The sequence below is a fragment of the Chanos chanos genome, chromosome 5 (assembly GCF_902362185.1).
Source record: "Chanos chanos chromosome 5, fChaCha1.1, whole genome shotgun sequence".
Lineage (NCBI taxonomy): Eukaryota > Metazoa > Chordata > Actinopteri > Gonorynchiformes > Chanidae > Chanos > Chanos chanos.
In genome coordinates, this window is record NC_044499.1 from 43,343,034 (window position 1) to 43,360,130 (window position 17,097).

Genomic DNA, 17,097 nt, shown 5'->3' on the forward strand with positions numbered 1-17,097 from the left:
TAACCCTTTTGGTATAGGTTGTTGATGTAATGGCAGTTTAAGCAATAAAAAGTTGTATTATGTATAATATAAATTGCCTTGTGGAGTTCTTTTTTTTTTCCTTTGACGTTGGACTGAAAAGGAAAGGCTTTTTTCAATGATACATATATTTTGTTTATCACCTTAATTTGTTTCTTTGCAACCAGAAAGCTTCAAAAGGGCAAGAGAAATTCAACAAATGTTTCTTAAACCATCTACCACACATCTTGGAGGTGTGTGATCTATGTTCAGATTCGCCACAAGAGGGCAGTGTGACACTGAAACTGAAATGCGTGCATCTTTCAATTAAGAGAGTTTCTCATCAGCTGGCAGGATATATTTCCTATAATGTAAATCTTAACATTTTATATATATATATATATATATATATATATATATATATATATATATATACACATAGTACCAGGTCAGACTCCAGTCTGCCTCCTGAGCATCCCGATGTATTTGTACGGCTTCTAGAAGGTACCAGACGGGTTCTGCAGGGATGTTGGTCCATACTTACATGATGGTAAGCATCCAGTTGCTGCAGATTGTACAGTAAAACATTCATGCTACAAGTAGCCTGGTCTATCTCATCCCAGACATGCTTATTATGTTAAGACCTGGGAACTGCACAAACCACAGAAAAGAAAATGAACTTGCTGTCAGGTGCCTGGAAGTGTTCTGATACAATATGTGCTTTGTTACATGGCAGGTTATTCCACTCAAAATATCTACTCGAGAAAGGGTCAATGGAGGAATGCACCTGGTCAGCAACAATATTCAGATACGCTATGATGTTTAAACGATGCTGAACTGGGTCCAGAGGCCTAATGTAAGAGAGAGAGAGAAACATTCCTATACCATTAGACCATTGCCACCAGTCTGTGCCACTGACATGAGGCAGGGTCAAGCCTGTGGATTCTTCCTGCTTAAATGGCATCCTTTCTGTTTTATATCAAAATGGCATTCATATGGTCAGCTCAGTGTTTCTCCAGTCCTAAACTATTCACTGTGAGTGATTCTTTTGAGATGACAGATGGTGGAATGAGTTGCATCACTATCAGATGCCAAAACACATTTAATATGTTCAGAAACCTCAATGAAGCACTAAAACCATACAAGGTCCTTGGAGTCTTGGTAGTAGTTTTGCATGCAGAGACATGTAGATTCAGCTTATTCTCTCTTCTCTTTTGTAAGTCACTTTGGACAATCTGCCAAATGCCTGAATGTAAACGTAAGGAGTGGGACCTGCCGTGATCATTTGCTTCTATAGCACATCTATTTACATTGACCTTTCTGCTTTTTACAGATGCTTTGATCCTAAGTGACTTACATAATGAACACATACACCATGTGTAAGCTGAGCTAATATAAGACAGCAGACGATCTTGGTATGTAAGTGCTGAAGTTATGAGCGTGGTCATGTGGCCATGAGTGTCGTTCAACAAAGGCAGAGAACCTGATGACCAAAGACAAACTGATAGACCATCCATCACAAGGATAGAATGCTTGTGGATTCTGAGATGCTGTTCTGCACAACACAGTTGTATGGTACTGTTTTGTATCTGGCCTGTAGGCTTCCATGATTCATGCCATTTTCCTTCAATGTCTCTTGTCAACAAACTGTTTTCACCCACAGGATGGCCACAAACTGGATGATTTTTGTATGTTGCACCATTCTTGGTCAGCACTAGAGAGTGTTGTGTGTGAACAGCTCATGAGGGCAGACATTTCCGAAGTTCTTTAACTGTCTCAACCAGCACCAGAAATCACATAATGCTCAAAGTTGATTAATTCATGCCTTTTGGTTTCCTATAACATGAAATCAACCAGTAACAGGATCCCTTAATGCCTGTTCACCTGCTTCATTTAGCAAGCCGTGAAAATGTGATTCATTTTCTTAAAGGTGTTGTTTATACCTGATAAATTAGCCAATGTGTATATAAAACAATTATAGGTCACTTCAATAGGGTGGGTTAGAATGAATATGTTTAGAAAAGAATATATGTTTAGAGTAATGCAGCACTAATGAAAAGTTGACTCAGCAACGTTCATGAGATAAAACCAGTCAAGTGCAAGACTTTTCCAATGATACATAAGATAGAACACAGCTCCATCTTGTAGAAAGTAGTGTTTGGGTTTAATGTGAGCTACATTGCAATGATATGTTTTTCTTTTTTCTTTTTAAGTAAGCTACCCTTCTATTCACTGAAAGGTAATACAGAAACAAGTGAAGTTTTGTAACCTCTTTTTTTCTCTCTTCTTTCTTTGAAGGCCCCAATTTGTTCTTTCAAACTACAAGACCGAGATCAAATTGCATGAATCAGGTTTCATTTGATTATTCCATTGTAATTTTGATCTCTTCAGCACTGTTAACTTTCCTTTTCGGAGACAGACAACAAAGAACAAGACATGCCGAAACCTACTGAAAACCAAGCTGCCACAGTTTGTTGCAAGACAATCATGATACACAAGTTGGGACAAAGACTTGGCAACGTAATGTAAAACTCAGACTTGCTTGTGTTCATATCAAGATTCCACTTGAATGCCTAGAAGCTGCGTCCAGATGAGACAGCCAAGGATTAGAAGGCTGCAATCCGTCTGGAAAGTTAGTCATAAACCGTAGCTGTTTTGGACATTTTAATGGGTTGTGCTTTCCTGTGGAGAAATCAGCCTCTTAAACACTTCTCTTGCCTCTTCTCTCACTTTGTGTTTGTCTATTTCTCTCTGTCTCACTTCCAACATGTTGACGTGTCTTGTCTGTGTGCAAGATGAGTAAAACTAAAACTGTACTTTGAACAAAAGAGACCAAAAAAAGGAACAGATTAGCAGAGGAACATATTTTCGATGTCATATCAGCTCTCAGCGGCTTATTTGTTGAGAACAGGTTGTAAATAGTCATATCTAACATCCATAGATTAACCCAAAGCTATCTTCATCGTGCTCCTTAACATGTCCTTTTGTCATACTTACTCACACTTACGTTCACTTAATTTAAAAAAGGTGCTTAAGAAGTTCTCAGTCACACTGATTCCCAAAAGTCAAGAGGAAAGCAGAGGTTGAGTGTCTTCATTTATCCAGTGCGTTTTATTTCTCCCCTGCCAGCCCTCCCTTCACTCCTCACATCCAAATGTCATCTCCTTTTGTCATGCGTGTGAGTCAGGGCTCCACCTGAAGCCTCTTCAATGTCTGCGATCACCACTTGCTGTTCACCCAGTTTCTTCACGCACTTCATCACCACCCTCAGCACGCGCTCCAGCCGCCGGTCCAGAGCTGAGAGGTGGGGTTCGGTCAAGATGGGCCGCAGGGGGTCACGATCCAGAGATTCTCGCATGACGTCACTTAGCTGATACTCAGGCTGGGCCAGCAGCTTGAGACGCAGCAGAGTGGAGCGCTTGATCCTGCCGAGGGTCAAAAAAAACCCCCCAAAACATCAGTTCAGTCAATAGGACAGATTCACCGTCTACAAGTCACGGTCTAGGTTATAGTATGTCACACTGTTGTGGTTTGAATAACTCGTACAGTGCATGGTTTAGATGTCAGTGAAGGTGAGCAACTGTCATTATTCAATATTTAATATAGGGTTGCCCTGAATGGCAGGTGTGACATTAAAGGCTTCCATACAGTTTCCATTCTGTGATATACAATTTGAATGATTCCTTACATGCAGCACTGAGATAGAGGAGCCAGTATGGACATCTCATCTTGGGAATGTCTCCCAAATCTGCAGGACACATGATGATAATCAAATGTATGCATTAAGTAGGGAAGAAATCTATAAAAACTTTATCATTCATTACTCACACACCCTCTAGCATTGTCAAAGTGAAGCAGGAACCCATCGTCACCAAACTTGGTGAAGATCTCGTAATGGTGTCGGTCCATGTTACCTACAAGAGAGATCAAGAAGAATGTTCTGGAATAAATAAAGGATGAGTGAAAACATGTGGTAATAAACAACTGAGTCAGCCGCAGTGAATGAGGCAACAGGCCCTTGAATCTAGACAAAGCATGTTCTGTCATGTTTACTCACCAGTGAGGAAGTCAAATATTGCCATGTCGATAATGTTCAGCAGTCTGTCTCCGGAGTTATAGGGATAGTGTTGTTTAATTGTGTCGCAGTACAATGGATTTACTTCCCACCTGATACACAGTGACATAATGATTAAATTCAAAATAAGATTTACAAGTACCGTACTTAGCATCTGTAGAATCTTGTGTTTGGAATTAATAAACATTTCAAGTCCTCAAACCATGTCCTCAAGACTGTATTTTTATATATTTGTTGACCACGATCGATAGATGATCTGTTGGGGTGTTTTTTTGGGTCGTGCTCCGACTTACTCCGCTCTCCCAGTGAAAGAATACGAGCGAATCCATGGGTTTGGGATTGAAATACGTGGAGCAATGCTGAGGCCTGGCAGGTAAGCTGACATAGAGCCCTCCAGCAGATCCGGACGTCCACACACTGCATATTCCGTCTTACACACATACAAGCACTTGGCAAAGAAACATGTGTTGTTTGCTAGTTTGAGAAGAGGAAGAGTAAAAGGTCATCAAGAATACATTGAGCATTAAGATTTGGATGCTCATTCGATTTATTTTATGATATTTATTATGTTTTTTTCAGTTTATTTGTAATTTGGTGTTGAATGTATGGACTCACCTGGAGAGGTGAAGAAAACACTGCGGAGATCTTCGTTGTGAGTGGTGTGTAAAATTTCTTTAGTCATATTGATGAGTCTCCCGACGACTGGCGGAACTCTCCGGAAATCCAGCACTCTAGAATTTGTTTGTGCAAATAATATATGATACGCAGAGTATATTTTTAATGAGAATCCGCAAACCAAATTATAAAGCTGACATTTCTGTTCCAATCAAAAAACCTTGAAATTGACTTTTTTTGGGGTTTAAATGAAATCCACCAAATATTACCCGACCGTCACTGCAGTTCAAAACTTTCCTCAGTTTAATCCATGTTTAAATTGTATTTTCAGGCAGATTTCAGCAGATTCAGTGTATTCAAGAGAGGGTTTCACCGTGGTGTTGTAAATGATGTCATTCTTATTCCTATGAGATACTGGTTTGGGATGAGGGGTGATTACTACAGAGCCTCTAGCACAAACTGATGCTCAGAGTCAAATTTCATTTTTTCTTGCTCTAAAATTTTTGTCTTGCTCAAAGATATTTTCAGATGGAATGAATAATGATAAATAGCCTACTAATAGGGAATGAATAATCATAAACAGCCTACAGTCACTCCTATCACTCCTACATATATATCCATCAACAATAAAAACACATAAAAGAAAAACCTGAATTTAAAGTGACCTCCGTCTTTAATACTAAGACTATACAATTGGACTGCTTGACAAATGAGAAATTCAGCAGTAATGGTCCATGCATCAGTCATCTCAGCTGTGATTATTTCAGCCATACATGACTCAGAAGAGATCACATGCTATCACTATCCTGTTTCCATATTCATCTGTTCAGAGAAAATATGCAATTCACCAGTTACTCCCATGCTACACTGTTTCATTGTCTTAAAGTTACCACCGATATGATTACTGAATGCATAGTACCCATGTCCACCAATGGATGTTTATCATTATCTGATTAATCGAAGGTTCAGCTTCTAGAAAATGATATCTGACTAAATGTATAATTAAATTCAAATACAGTCTAAAATTCTGTGTGGAATTTAAATCTTCATGTCTTGGTTAACTTATATATTGTGGGTTTGTACCTGAGATTGCATCAAGTGCCTTTTTTAAGGAAAATAATTAAACCTTGGTTAAAATTCTAAAAGTTGTCTAACAAACTTGTTGTGAACTTTTCAGTGGAAATCTGTTTTAGCTTGTTGACACGGCGAATTTGAATACCCTTAAACGTTTGGTGTGGTTCATAGTGCTCAGTTGAACTGTGATGACATACAAACTGAATATGCCTAGACTCCACAACAGCCATTACAGAGCAAAGTAAAGTGCTCAAAGGTGCAAGATAAATTGCAGTGAATTACCTGTCAAGATGAAAGGCAGCAATCTCAGCATTGTGTCTTTGAAAGTCAACAAAATAAAAGAAATCTTCTGGCGTCTCTTCATGCCTCTCCTGCCTAGGGCCACAGTTTGTACAGCACAAATGACTAAAATCTTATAATTAATAATGAATGGTAATGTATTACGCAATAGAGAACATGAAGACAATGGTTTTTCCAGTTTGCATGCTCTTTTTTATCAGTGGTTTCAACTGAAAAAAAAAAAAGAGTTCATGTTTGTGATAAAGTAATTTACACTACACGTGACAGGTAAAATCCACCATGAGCAGGTCCTTGACAGATTTTCGTAGATTTTTGTAGAATTTGTCAAAGGTCAGAGGAAACTTACCTCATTGGTTTGAACATGGCTTTGCCAAAGTCCTGGAGCTTCAGTGCTAGCTTCAGATGATGTCCACTTGGCTTCACCACTGATAAGGTGAATAGAGAAAGAGATCTGAGAATTTAAAAAGACCCGGAGATCTTGAGTAATCCTTAAAACAATTTAGGCCTGACCAGTGTCTGACACACTGCCCAAGAACAAACTGCAGAAACCTCTTTGTTAAAACTGAAAATTTTGAAAAATGTATAAATGAGACATTTCATTTTAATTATTTATTTGCTTAGAGGAAACCTTAATCCGTTTAGCCTATTTTCCACAAGTGACGCAGGGTTTGAGCAATGCAACGAAGCTTCCTAATACACAAAATCTGTTAAAGGTGTTTAACTGGGCACAAAGACTTGAGCAATCCGTGAATAAACTACAGTACTACCACATGTTAGCACTGCCAGTACTCATACCCTCTGGGTTCACCTTCACAGGCCACCGGTGTTTTTTTTTTGTTTTGTTTTGTTTTGTTTTTAATTTAAAAAAGGGCCTTCTCGTGAATTGTACCAGCCAAGAATCTTAGAAACGATTTTGTGCTAAGGCTTCATTGTGATTTATTCTTTTCAGGGTGTTTAGTTCTATTTAGCTGCCAACAGTTCCTCTGCAGTCCAAAATCATTTTGGTGATCGCTTATAGTGGGACTGGTTGGACACAACAGGCTTTTGGTTTGTATTTTCTCTTGGTGAATGGTGTTCCCTGTCCTTTGTCTGAGGTTGTGGTGTCCCATGGCAAACAGCCTCTAAACCTAACCACACCATTAACTTCATTTGGCTTCTCCCAGCCTTTATTGTATTAATAGTTTACAATCTCAGAAGTGGTTCAAAACAGAGGTGACTCATAAGCTGCGCGGAGCAACATAAAAGATCAAGACCAACCGTGAATTTACAGTTGCACAAGAACTCAAGTTTTAAAAGTAAATCCCTTAAAAGGAGAAAAAAAATCAGGGGTAAAATAAAAAAATATACCCTTCTTTTTCTGCACTTGGAAGCCTATGCTAGAGCTGTGGTTTTGAACTGCTTATTTGTTTTGAGGGAATGTGGTATTCGGTTCCACATGCTGAGATGCCAGGGCTAAATGCTCACTCCTCATTCTGGAGTGATTGGACTTTATGGCCGGAGGATGTTTGTAGCTGCAACTTTTCCAGAGTTCTGGTGGGCAATGGGACAAAGGAAAGATGCCAGCGCACCAATCCGTTCTCTAAGCCTTTCGTTATCAAGCTTCCAGAAAAACCTCTCTGCGTTTGAAACCGAGTGAGCCTTCTGCACCAGCCTAAAGGCCTTGAGTTCTTAATTCACAAATGAATTAAAAGTATGGTAATTTATGGAATTGGAAACAGATGAAAATGAATCGTTGCCAAGAGAGGGACTGAGTGTTTGTGATAAGGATGGTGTTGTTTGAAACAAAACAGGGGGAAACAACATGAGATGAGTAAAGTGTAAGAAAAAAGAAAGAAAGAAAAAAAAAAAAGCCTTTCTGCTTCACAAGCCAAAACTGTGGAATAAACAACAATGGACAGAATTTCACGATAATTCAGAATGTAAACACAAAACAAAACCCCACTTACCTTGTGTGCAGTCACAAAGACCCTTGAGCGCTTTCTCATCTTGAGTGTAATCTGTAAGACACAGAAGTGCAAATTCCATAAGACAACACTGGACTGTATTCGGCATGAGTATTGTTGCTAAATGAACACATGACCTGAGGTAAACTGTCTTGACCATGCCTCCTTTCTCCTGTACCACTCCGCTTTGTCTACCCAATTATCCCTTTCTTTAAACCCTGCATTTTGGTCCTCTATAAATCTGTGGCTCAAACTGAGTTAAAAAATAAAAAGATATGTTTTTTTTTTCTTTTTTTCTGTTGATTTACTGTCCCTGTGACAAAAACAGACAGTGTTTCTAAATCAGGGTTCCATTCTTCCTTTGAACTGGTGAGTCCCAGTGGAACTGACACTGCAGCATCTGCAGAATCCATATGGCGTAATATCAGCACATGCAGAGCTGCTAATGTGGCCTCGTTTAAACTGAGCGTAAAGTGGCACCTGCACTTATGATTGCTGCACTCTGCATGTCTTGCAGGAGCCTGTCGATGTTGTCGTCCTCCCGTGAGTACAGCGCGTGGCGATTAATCCCCAGGTGGAATTTAAGCCAGCTGGCATGGGGGTCAAAGGTCACAGGCTGATCAAACACAGAAATGTTGGAAGCTGCCGCCGCCTCAATGTAATACTTCTGCTGTCTGTGGAAAAGAGAGAGAGAGAGAGAGAGAGAGAGAGCGAGAGAGAGAGAGAGAGAGAGAGAGCAAGAGAGAGAGAGAGAGAGAGCAAGAGAGAGAGAGAGAGAGAGAGAGAGAGAGAGAGAGAGTTGTTCAGCTAGTCTTTCACTTTTTCTTCTCTCCTTACAATAATCAAATTGCAGTCCCCTTAATTATGAAACAGTGTTCATTTCATAAAACTGTAACTACCGCTGGCCAGCACTCATACATCATATCATTTATACTGAATGTTAAACTCATACTCTTGCTTTGTGTATAATTGCTTCCCATGTACTTTACGTAATTGTGTAGTGTCCATTTAACCATTCTTAAAAATGAATTGAGACAATTATCTATGTCAGAAAATCATACAGTTTAGAGGGCTGCAAATGATAGAAGATTACACCTCTGCTGGAAGGAGTTCTTAAGTCATCAAATTCTCAAGGAGCAATGAGACACTAAAATGATGCAGTTTGTGAACAAGTCCTCACATGCTGGAGTCTCTGAAAGTGTTAGAAAAAGAACTCTCTAAATTTAGAGTGCAAAACCACTCTTAAAACACAGCTGTCTCCACAGACAGAGAGAAAGAATCATTTTTATCAGTTTGTTTGGAGGTTTTGTGTTAACATGACCAGAAGTTATTGCTACTATTTAATAATATTTATCTTCGTGTGTCTGAAAATGAATGAAATCCTTCTCCAAATCATCATTCATATCAGCATGCTCATGTAGTTTACGGTATATTCTCTTAACATCTGAAGAATGACAGGATTCATAACCCTCTAATGTTTATGCGTGAGGAGCTTGAACAGTTTATTTTATGACTGATTAATGAGCTCACTGTTGAAACTGTTGAGGAGTATGTCAAGCACTGTTGAAAAATGAATTGTGAGATCAACACGTTATGATGCAAAAACATTTTATATTCTAAGTAATCTTGCGTTTCATTGTGTCTTGCATGAATTGTACTTTTCGTATCGCATCTACCCCCCCCCCTCCTCCCCCCACACCACCCCCCAATGTAAACGTTGGCTCTAAATATGCACATGCCTCTGCTTTGCCACAGAGTAAGTGAAGAACGTAAACACGGACTCCAAAGCAGCAGGTTTCATTTTTTTTCGTGGCTGTGGCCCAGACATTAACCCCTGCATAGACGCACACCTAAGACACGTTGCTTCGGCCACTGAATTGCTCCTCCAAACGCGCATGGACTCTCTTATCCAGTTTGTTCTTTCGAATGGACTGGCACAGATTCACGCCCAGTCTAAACAAATGCTGTATTCCCAGGTATGAGAATCACAATGAAAGGAGGGTGGGTGGAAGCAATGTTTATTGTATGGATGTCTCAATGAACATTCCGTTCCATGTGTATACAGGAAGAAGACTCGTGTGGAACACCTAAGGGGGTGATTACGCGCCCCGGTAAATGCCCTGTGCAATCAACAGTGTAGACCTCAGGGAGCCCACAGACAGGAAAGCAGGAGAGACAGGGTGCACCACAAAACCTTTCGAAAATACAAGCAGTAGTGGGCAAGCTGACCTTCCAGCTAAACTCCTGATTGAGTGTGGGACAGTTAAGTGTCCCCTGATTTGGATGTGCTTAAAGTTAGTACTCAAACCAAGACAGCAGTTATTTGCGCAACAAACAAAGAATGGTATGTAGAGAAGAGCACGTGATACAACAGGCGATCTGTTAGACATACAACAGCTGTCTTGGGCAGATAGCTTTTTTTTTTTTTTTTTAATTGAGAGTCCTTCATTTAATTGACGTATAGGCTTTTGTGTTATGGTGTGGATTAGAGTATTGGTTTCACTTGTTCAGACTTGTCCACAGGCTCTCTGATGGGCAGAATCTAGTGCATGAAAAACATAGACACCTTTCAGCACACTGGGATTATCTGTATTTTTGATCTAAGACGTCTGATGCTAGATTTTCATACTGTATTTTCTTTCTCATACAGCAACACAGCCCATTTAAAGGAACATCAGTAATTTGTGTTGAAAGGAAAACAGGCCCTATATTTTTCCAGTTTATTTCTATTTTTCCAGTTGATTCTGTGACCAATGGAACGTCATGTGGAATTTTGTCTTTCCAATTTGTTCAGTTGTATTTATAGCTATTTGACATTTTCTGAATTCATCAGCATTCCTTGAATATTGTTTTGCTTTTCAGAAGATATTAAGGTGTATGTCAGCTTCTTGATGACATAATATGACATTTTGCTATGTGGGCGAACCATTAGACTTGTAACGTCCCGAGTATGTTAAGTCCTAGAAGGACATGTTCAACTTTGTTGACATAATGGCCCATTTTCACAGTTGCCTCCGTAATTAAACTGTCAGAGTTTTTCATACTTTTTTTCTCAATATTCCATATTTGTTTGTTTCTTTGTTTGCTGGCTTGCTTGTTTAATTGTTTGCTTGCTTGTTTACAGTTTCACATATATATCTAAGTCAATATATGGCTGTCTCGCTTTACATCCTGTCACAAAGACCAAAAATAAAAATGTGCTTTGTCCTGCCATCCTGTGAGAACACATGAGAAGCGGATTAACACGAACATACTTCACTAAAAGAAATCTGCATTGTCAATTAACAGGTTATCATAGTAAGGGTTATAATGAGCTAGCATGTTAAATGGTTTGGACCTTCCCTCTAAGCAGGTAATTTAGCTTGATCACAGACTTGCCGAGTAAAATGAACGCAGGTTGCAGTAAAGGTATCACAGAATCTATCACGGCTACTCTAATACCGTGAAAGACTTTGCTGCTCAGCCCTTCAGAATGTGAGCAGGGCACTGAGTCAGAAGTAGGCTGGGACCATCTGTGACCCTTTTCACTCAGATTATCAGATTCAGTGTATTCTAGAGATAACAAGAGTCAACTACACCTCGCATGTCAATGACCCCCAGAAATGTCACAAAAACCGCAGAGAGTCTGCATCTGTTCCGAGAGAGGTGTACGTGTGTGTCCTGCAGTCAACCTCAAACCGACAGTGACTACACTGTAGAATGATCTTTCCCATTCATAAAAACGAATTTTACGAACAAAAGATTCTTTAAAGTTTGCACATTTAGATTCCTTCATTCTCTGTTAATATATTTCATGAAATTGCTTTGAAGCACTGCTTGACAAAATTGTCCTTTTTTTCTCTAATTTGAAAGCCAGATAGAACATCTTGATCCATTAGTTTACAGGAGATTTGATACTTTTTACCCTAATGCAGCATTTGAATGTAATGAAAAGAATAAGTGCATGGTCTCGTGAATGGTGTTCCTGTACCTCACCTCTCCCAGCGAGACACCTTTCTCCTGTAGTACTCCATTAGCTCTTCCTTCTGTAGGAGGACATCATCTGGTCCCAGATCAGGTAAGCTGATCTTGTAGAGTGGATGGGCGAAGAGATGCTCCAGTTTAGAACCGTGCTTTGAGAAGAACTCAGTGGAGTTGAGGGATGACGTCCATTCTGAGGTTGCTACGTCTGTATAGCTTGCACTGGCATTTGTCTCCTTGCAGACACATCCATCCCTGGACATATAGTACCAGTCTCTTAGCCTGGGCAACAGCACAAAGTAGACATCGGCAGCCAGGATGGTCGCCAAGGTGATAGCCACCAGTTGCCTGTCACGCCTCATACCTTCTGCCCAAACGATCTGGTGATTCTCCTCACTGTGTGGAAATCCTTCTTCTGCTGACTGAAACACTCTGTATTCTGGATTCACCGCCACAGTTGTTTACTGTGCTGTCCCGTACTCTTCTCATTGACAGTTACAACAATTTCTGGATGAACTAGGACTTTTCTGTCATGCTATGTTGCTCTCTTAGCCTCCAGGGTATATGTGTTGTCTGATGCTCAGAAGTGTTCCCCCTGTGGAGTGTGGCAGAGTGCAGAGCAGCTACCTGACTGAAGCCGCGTGTTGTCTCGTTTCTTTGGGGCTCTCCTGTGGCTGACTGAGGTTGTGTCCTCATCCACTGCGCTGTATTGCGCTCCGGTCTGACTGGAGCGTGGAGGCAGTGCGTTACCCTTGCTTCTGGGCAAAATTCCAGCTGCACCTTCCCACTTCCCATGTAGACACAGCCCTGGTCACAAACACAACACACAACACACACACACAGAGGAAGAGAGTGTGAGAGAGTTAGAGAGAGAGAGAGAGTGAGTGAGTGAGTGACTGAGAGAGAGAGAGAGAGAGAGAGAGAGAGAAAGAGAGAGGGAGAGGGAGAGGGAGAGGGAGAGAGAGAAAGAAACAGACACAAAGAGAGCAAGTTCAAGAGGAGTGGCCCTCCCTAAAATTGAACCTGATATTGCTATGTCAAACTGAAGGGATCAGTGAATTTGAAACACACAGGGCATTTCCCAGACTGCATCTGGGCTGCGTGGTATTTTTGAACATCTGTCGTTTGTTTGTGCCGAACTGGTGCAAAAAACCTTCTGAAATTCTCTGTCATTTAAAGAGAATAGTGTTTTGTCTCCCAAGGGAAAAAAAGTGGATTATTTTGGAGAAAACAAAACCAAGCTAAAATGATATTTAGACTCACTCAGCCAGTGTTCTTCCTGTTATGATTGCACAATCTAGACTTTCACAGCTCTTTTTCAATTGACAGTTCCAAGACAGTTAAATGCAAAGAAAAAGAAAAGAAAGATTTTCTTAAAGAAATATTCTAACTATCAGCTGCACATACGATGTACGTTTCAAAGTATCACGTTCTGAAATTAGTGTTTCATTGATACCCCGTCCATTATTATAAACTGAAATCATAAATGAAGTAAAAGGTAAACTTTGAGAGTGTTAGAGGGAATGACAGTGAAAAGTGTTTGTAACGTAAGATGGTCTATGACTGTAATGGTCAGCCATTTCCACCATCACCTAATTCCGTGGGACTGTATTGATATAACCTGATTTGACCTATAGGTTGTAGTGCAGTTACGTGTAGCTGTTTGGCATTTTTTTTTTCTCTAAATGGTATGCAGTGCAGACCTGGAGCTAAAAATGTCTGAGGAACTTCTTATCATTGGATTCAGTCTTATCTGTTTTAGAGTGCTCATAAAAGATTTTTTTCCACTGGGAGTACAAATGTGTTTGTTTGTTACCTTTCAGGGGGGGTTGGAGATAACTTGAAAAGACAGCTTGCCATGTTAATTCACCGTTTCCTTTAAACACAGGACATATTTGGTTTGAATAGGAGACAAAAATAAATTTGAAAAAGGGCCTCAGTGGTGCCTCAGACAGACAGCTTCTATATTCAGAATTCACAGGAGTTTGTCCTGCTCTCATATAAAGGGACCACAGGGACAGGGGTGTGAGCCGAATAAGAGTATCCTCACATACACCTCCACCCCCACCCCTCCAGCATCCAGCCCCCATTATTCTATCCAACAGACAGATCCAATACTGTGTCAAATGGATACATTCCACAGAGAGAGAGAGAGAGAGAGAGAGAGACAGAGAGAGAGAGAGAGAGAGAGAGAGAGAGAGAGAGAGTGAGAGAGAGAGAGAGAGGTGTTCAGCATTCCCAGACTAAAAGCGGAGCCAACCTTCAACTTTCAAGCTTTTTTTTTTTTTATCTATAGCGATGTGCTCTCACTGTCCTGTCAGTGGAGTAACTGATCATAACATGCAGTTATGCTAAGCAATGTATCTTTAAAACTCCTGGCTCTATGACTGATGGAGTGCAAGGAGCAGAGTTTTGTTGTTGGTGAGAAGTAATGACATGTTGCATTTATCATATGGATGGATAGAATAATGCTTTGAGGATAAATGTCTCTTGGCAAGCAGGTTATTCAATGCGTCCAAGAACTAAAATTGAATTTTACAGTTTACTGTGGCTATCTCTGAGGTCATTGGCTAGCCATGTATTGTTTCATTGTTGATTTTTAAGGCGAAAAAAAACCCCCACAGTGCGTAAGCATTGAAGTGTTCATTTTGGTTGAGTTTTGTCACATGTTGTTTTACTCATCAGTTCTTTGACTGTATTTTTAGGCATTGGACACATTCCTCTCTGGGATCTTGGTACTACTGAGTGACTGATTGGCTCCTTTTGCTCTAAATGACGGCTGAGCCAGTACGATCACACGCAGATAATTGGCATGTGTGGACACCTCAAAGCCACAGCTCAGCAGCCAGACAAACCATCACAGAAATTTGCTTCAAAATCAGACTCCTCTGGCTTCTATCTATATGATCAATGCTCCTCATTATAACGTATTTTTGGTACGACCGCAACATATTTTAATGTATACAAAAAGGAAAACAGGAATCATATCATACTTTATATTTCAAATGCAAATCAAATTCAAGACTTTTATTTGCCATTTGTCAACCACCGTGTTAAATCATACAATCTCATTATATTCTTTACCACAGTAACAAGGGCCGATGGAGAGTTGGCTAGGCTAGTTACTCTGTGTTTTTTTGTGCTCTGAGCTAACAGCTGAGAGTAAAGGAGAGCTCAAGTCTGGTTCTTTGGAGAAAACCAGCGATCCACTCCGCATCCTGGGACTCCTCCACACGTCCTCAGGCTCTCTAATTTCCTGTCGGGCCAGAGAGATTTCATGAGAAAGTGGCTTTCAAAAAACCCTTAAACTTTAGCATGCTTTTGTATGTGTGCATCAAAAGTACAGCCTTTCAGTTTTGCCTGGGTGCTAAAGGCAGTCTGGAATTAGGAGCTATTCTCTGCATAGCCACGTCTGTCTGTAATCCAGTTCCAAGCAATTAAAATGTCATACGTGACAATACGTGACAAATGTGCTCCACAGCCCATAGGTAATGTCATATGAAAGAAATCAAACATGAATTCTTTCTAAGACAAAATGATTTCTGATACTTTTTTTTTTTTTTACAGTGTCATCTTCTGATGATTCTTCCTCATTTAAATCAACATATTGAACTGTATAGAGATTCAATGCACTGATTTGAGAGTATTCTTCTCTTTTCAATGATGACGTTGGTCCTGCTTGCTACGGTTTTTCTGATTTACAAAATTGGATTTGCATGTCGTATTTCTCCACTCTACAGTATTTTACCATGCCCTCCCATTTGGGCTCTTCCTTCGCACACAGAGTTTAATCCCTATGGTAGTAGCACTAAGGAACACCGCGCTTGTGTATTGCGGTTGCCATAACGATGTCTCTGTTTCTCCATCTCACCCCCATGATCAGTAGTTGATCCTGGCTTGGTCAATGCCTTTAAACTCTTTGACAGTCGTTCAGTGATTTACTCCCTCATTTTTCAATGTCTTTGGCTTCTTCGTTGGTTTTCAGGCTTAAACCAGATGAGTATTCAAGGAAGTCCATTCCAATTCACCATGCAGAACGCTGGCCAAGCAAACCATTCTACGCATTAAAGCTAGCATAGCAACAAATACACAACAAACATTAGAACCTGCACCGCAGCACAGACCTCACAGAGCAGGGATGAAAAAGTCTCCTTTGAAATATGTAGGTGTTGTCTGGCCAGTGGCTCATCTACGACATCAATCATACTCAAAGTCATTTGTTATTTGCTTGGCAAGCTGTGTCCACAGTTGTTTTTGTTTGTGTGGAATTAGCACCTCTCAGAGCATTCCGTAGAAATATGGGGAAAAAAAAAAAAAAAACTTACTGGAATTTTTAAGGCTTGAAAGGGTGTGCACATGTTGCCAATGCAGGAAAGCTTCTTTGTGTCAATGTAGCCACAGAGCAGTCGTCTCTCTTGTCTGGCTGCCGTCCTTCTATTCAACTCAAGGATAACGTGCTTCCCCAGAGAAAGCTTTGAGAAACAGAAGGTACTTCCCATCAGATTTAGCTGCATGAAGGCATCTGTTCTCTCCTTTGTTATATTAGAGATTATATACCATAATTTCATATTTATATTCAGAGTAACTGCTGTTTCACACTGAGCAAGAAAACTGTCAAGCTTTTCTTTAAGTCTCACCTGCTGTAGTGAAGAGGTGAAAGGGTGGCTGTGAGATTCGTCTGGGGTCTCCTTTCCAGGGCTCGGAACCGGAGCTGTTTTAATGGACATTTGTTAGATTGTCGCTCATACGGTCTCTTACCTTTCACTAAGCCTCCTCTCGTACACATCTCTGTGGGCCGAGTTTTCACATGAGTATAATCCTGGATTGAACTGCTTTCCGAGAAGAGTTTCTCTTTTCAAACTGTGATTTAGACTTGCCCCGGTCCTCGTCTGGAAAACCAATTTTCTCACTATCATTTGTGTGAAATTACAGGCAAAGGCTTTATTTATACATGTAAAATAACATTTTTGTGGGTCTATATCCAGGGAATGAGTGACTTGCACTTTTAAATGACTGCTCTGAGCCTATATCGTTACCAGGGGGACAGGGGAGAACGTCTGTGCTCAGACAGACACCTAATTCGCTACAACGCGCATCTGGACTATAGCGCGGGCAGGAGCACACACCCAGTTT

At 40.4% G+C, this 17,097-nt stretch overlaps 1 protein-coding gene across 1 annotated transcript; it reads right to left on the reverse strand.

The window, feature by feature from the left end:
- Window positions 1-2,259: 2,259 nt before the first annotated feature.
- fam20a (FAM20A golgi associated secretory pathway pseudokinase) lies at window positions 2,260-12,639 on the reverse strand. The gene is made up of 11 exons (XM_030775334.1): window positions 11,980-12,639; window positions 8,485-8,678; window positions 8,008-8,058; window positions 6,408-6,486; window positions 6,044-6,136; window positions 4,688-4,803; window positions 4,366-4,546; window positions 4,055-4,164; window positions 3,830-3,911; window positions 3,686-3,745; window positions 2,260-3,422 (listed from the first exon to the last, which is right to left on the reverse strand). Exons 1-11 carry the CDS (start codon window positions 12,324-12,326, stop codon window positions 3,155-3,157), a joined length of 1,581 nt encoding a protein of 526 aa, XP_030631194.1. The 5' UTR covers window positions 12,327-12,639; the 3' UTR covers window positions 2,260-3,154.
- Window positions 12,640-17,097: the final 4,458 nt, after the last annotated feature.

Excerpts from the sequence above, each read along its gene's own strand:
- fam20a (XM_030775334.1), bottom strand. The coding sequence starts at position 12,326 with ATGAGGCGTGACAGGCAACTGGTGGCTATCACCTTGGCGACCATCCTG. Across the intron at positions 8,059-8,484 it reads TGCAGCAATCATAAGTGCAG|ATTACACTCAAGATGAGAAA; the intron begins GTGCCACTTTAC and ends TGTGTCTTACAG. Across the intron at positions 6,137-6,407 it reads GCCATGTTCAAACCAATGAG|GCAGGAGAGGCATGAAGAGA; the intron begins GTAAGTTTCCTC and ends CTGTGGCCCTAG.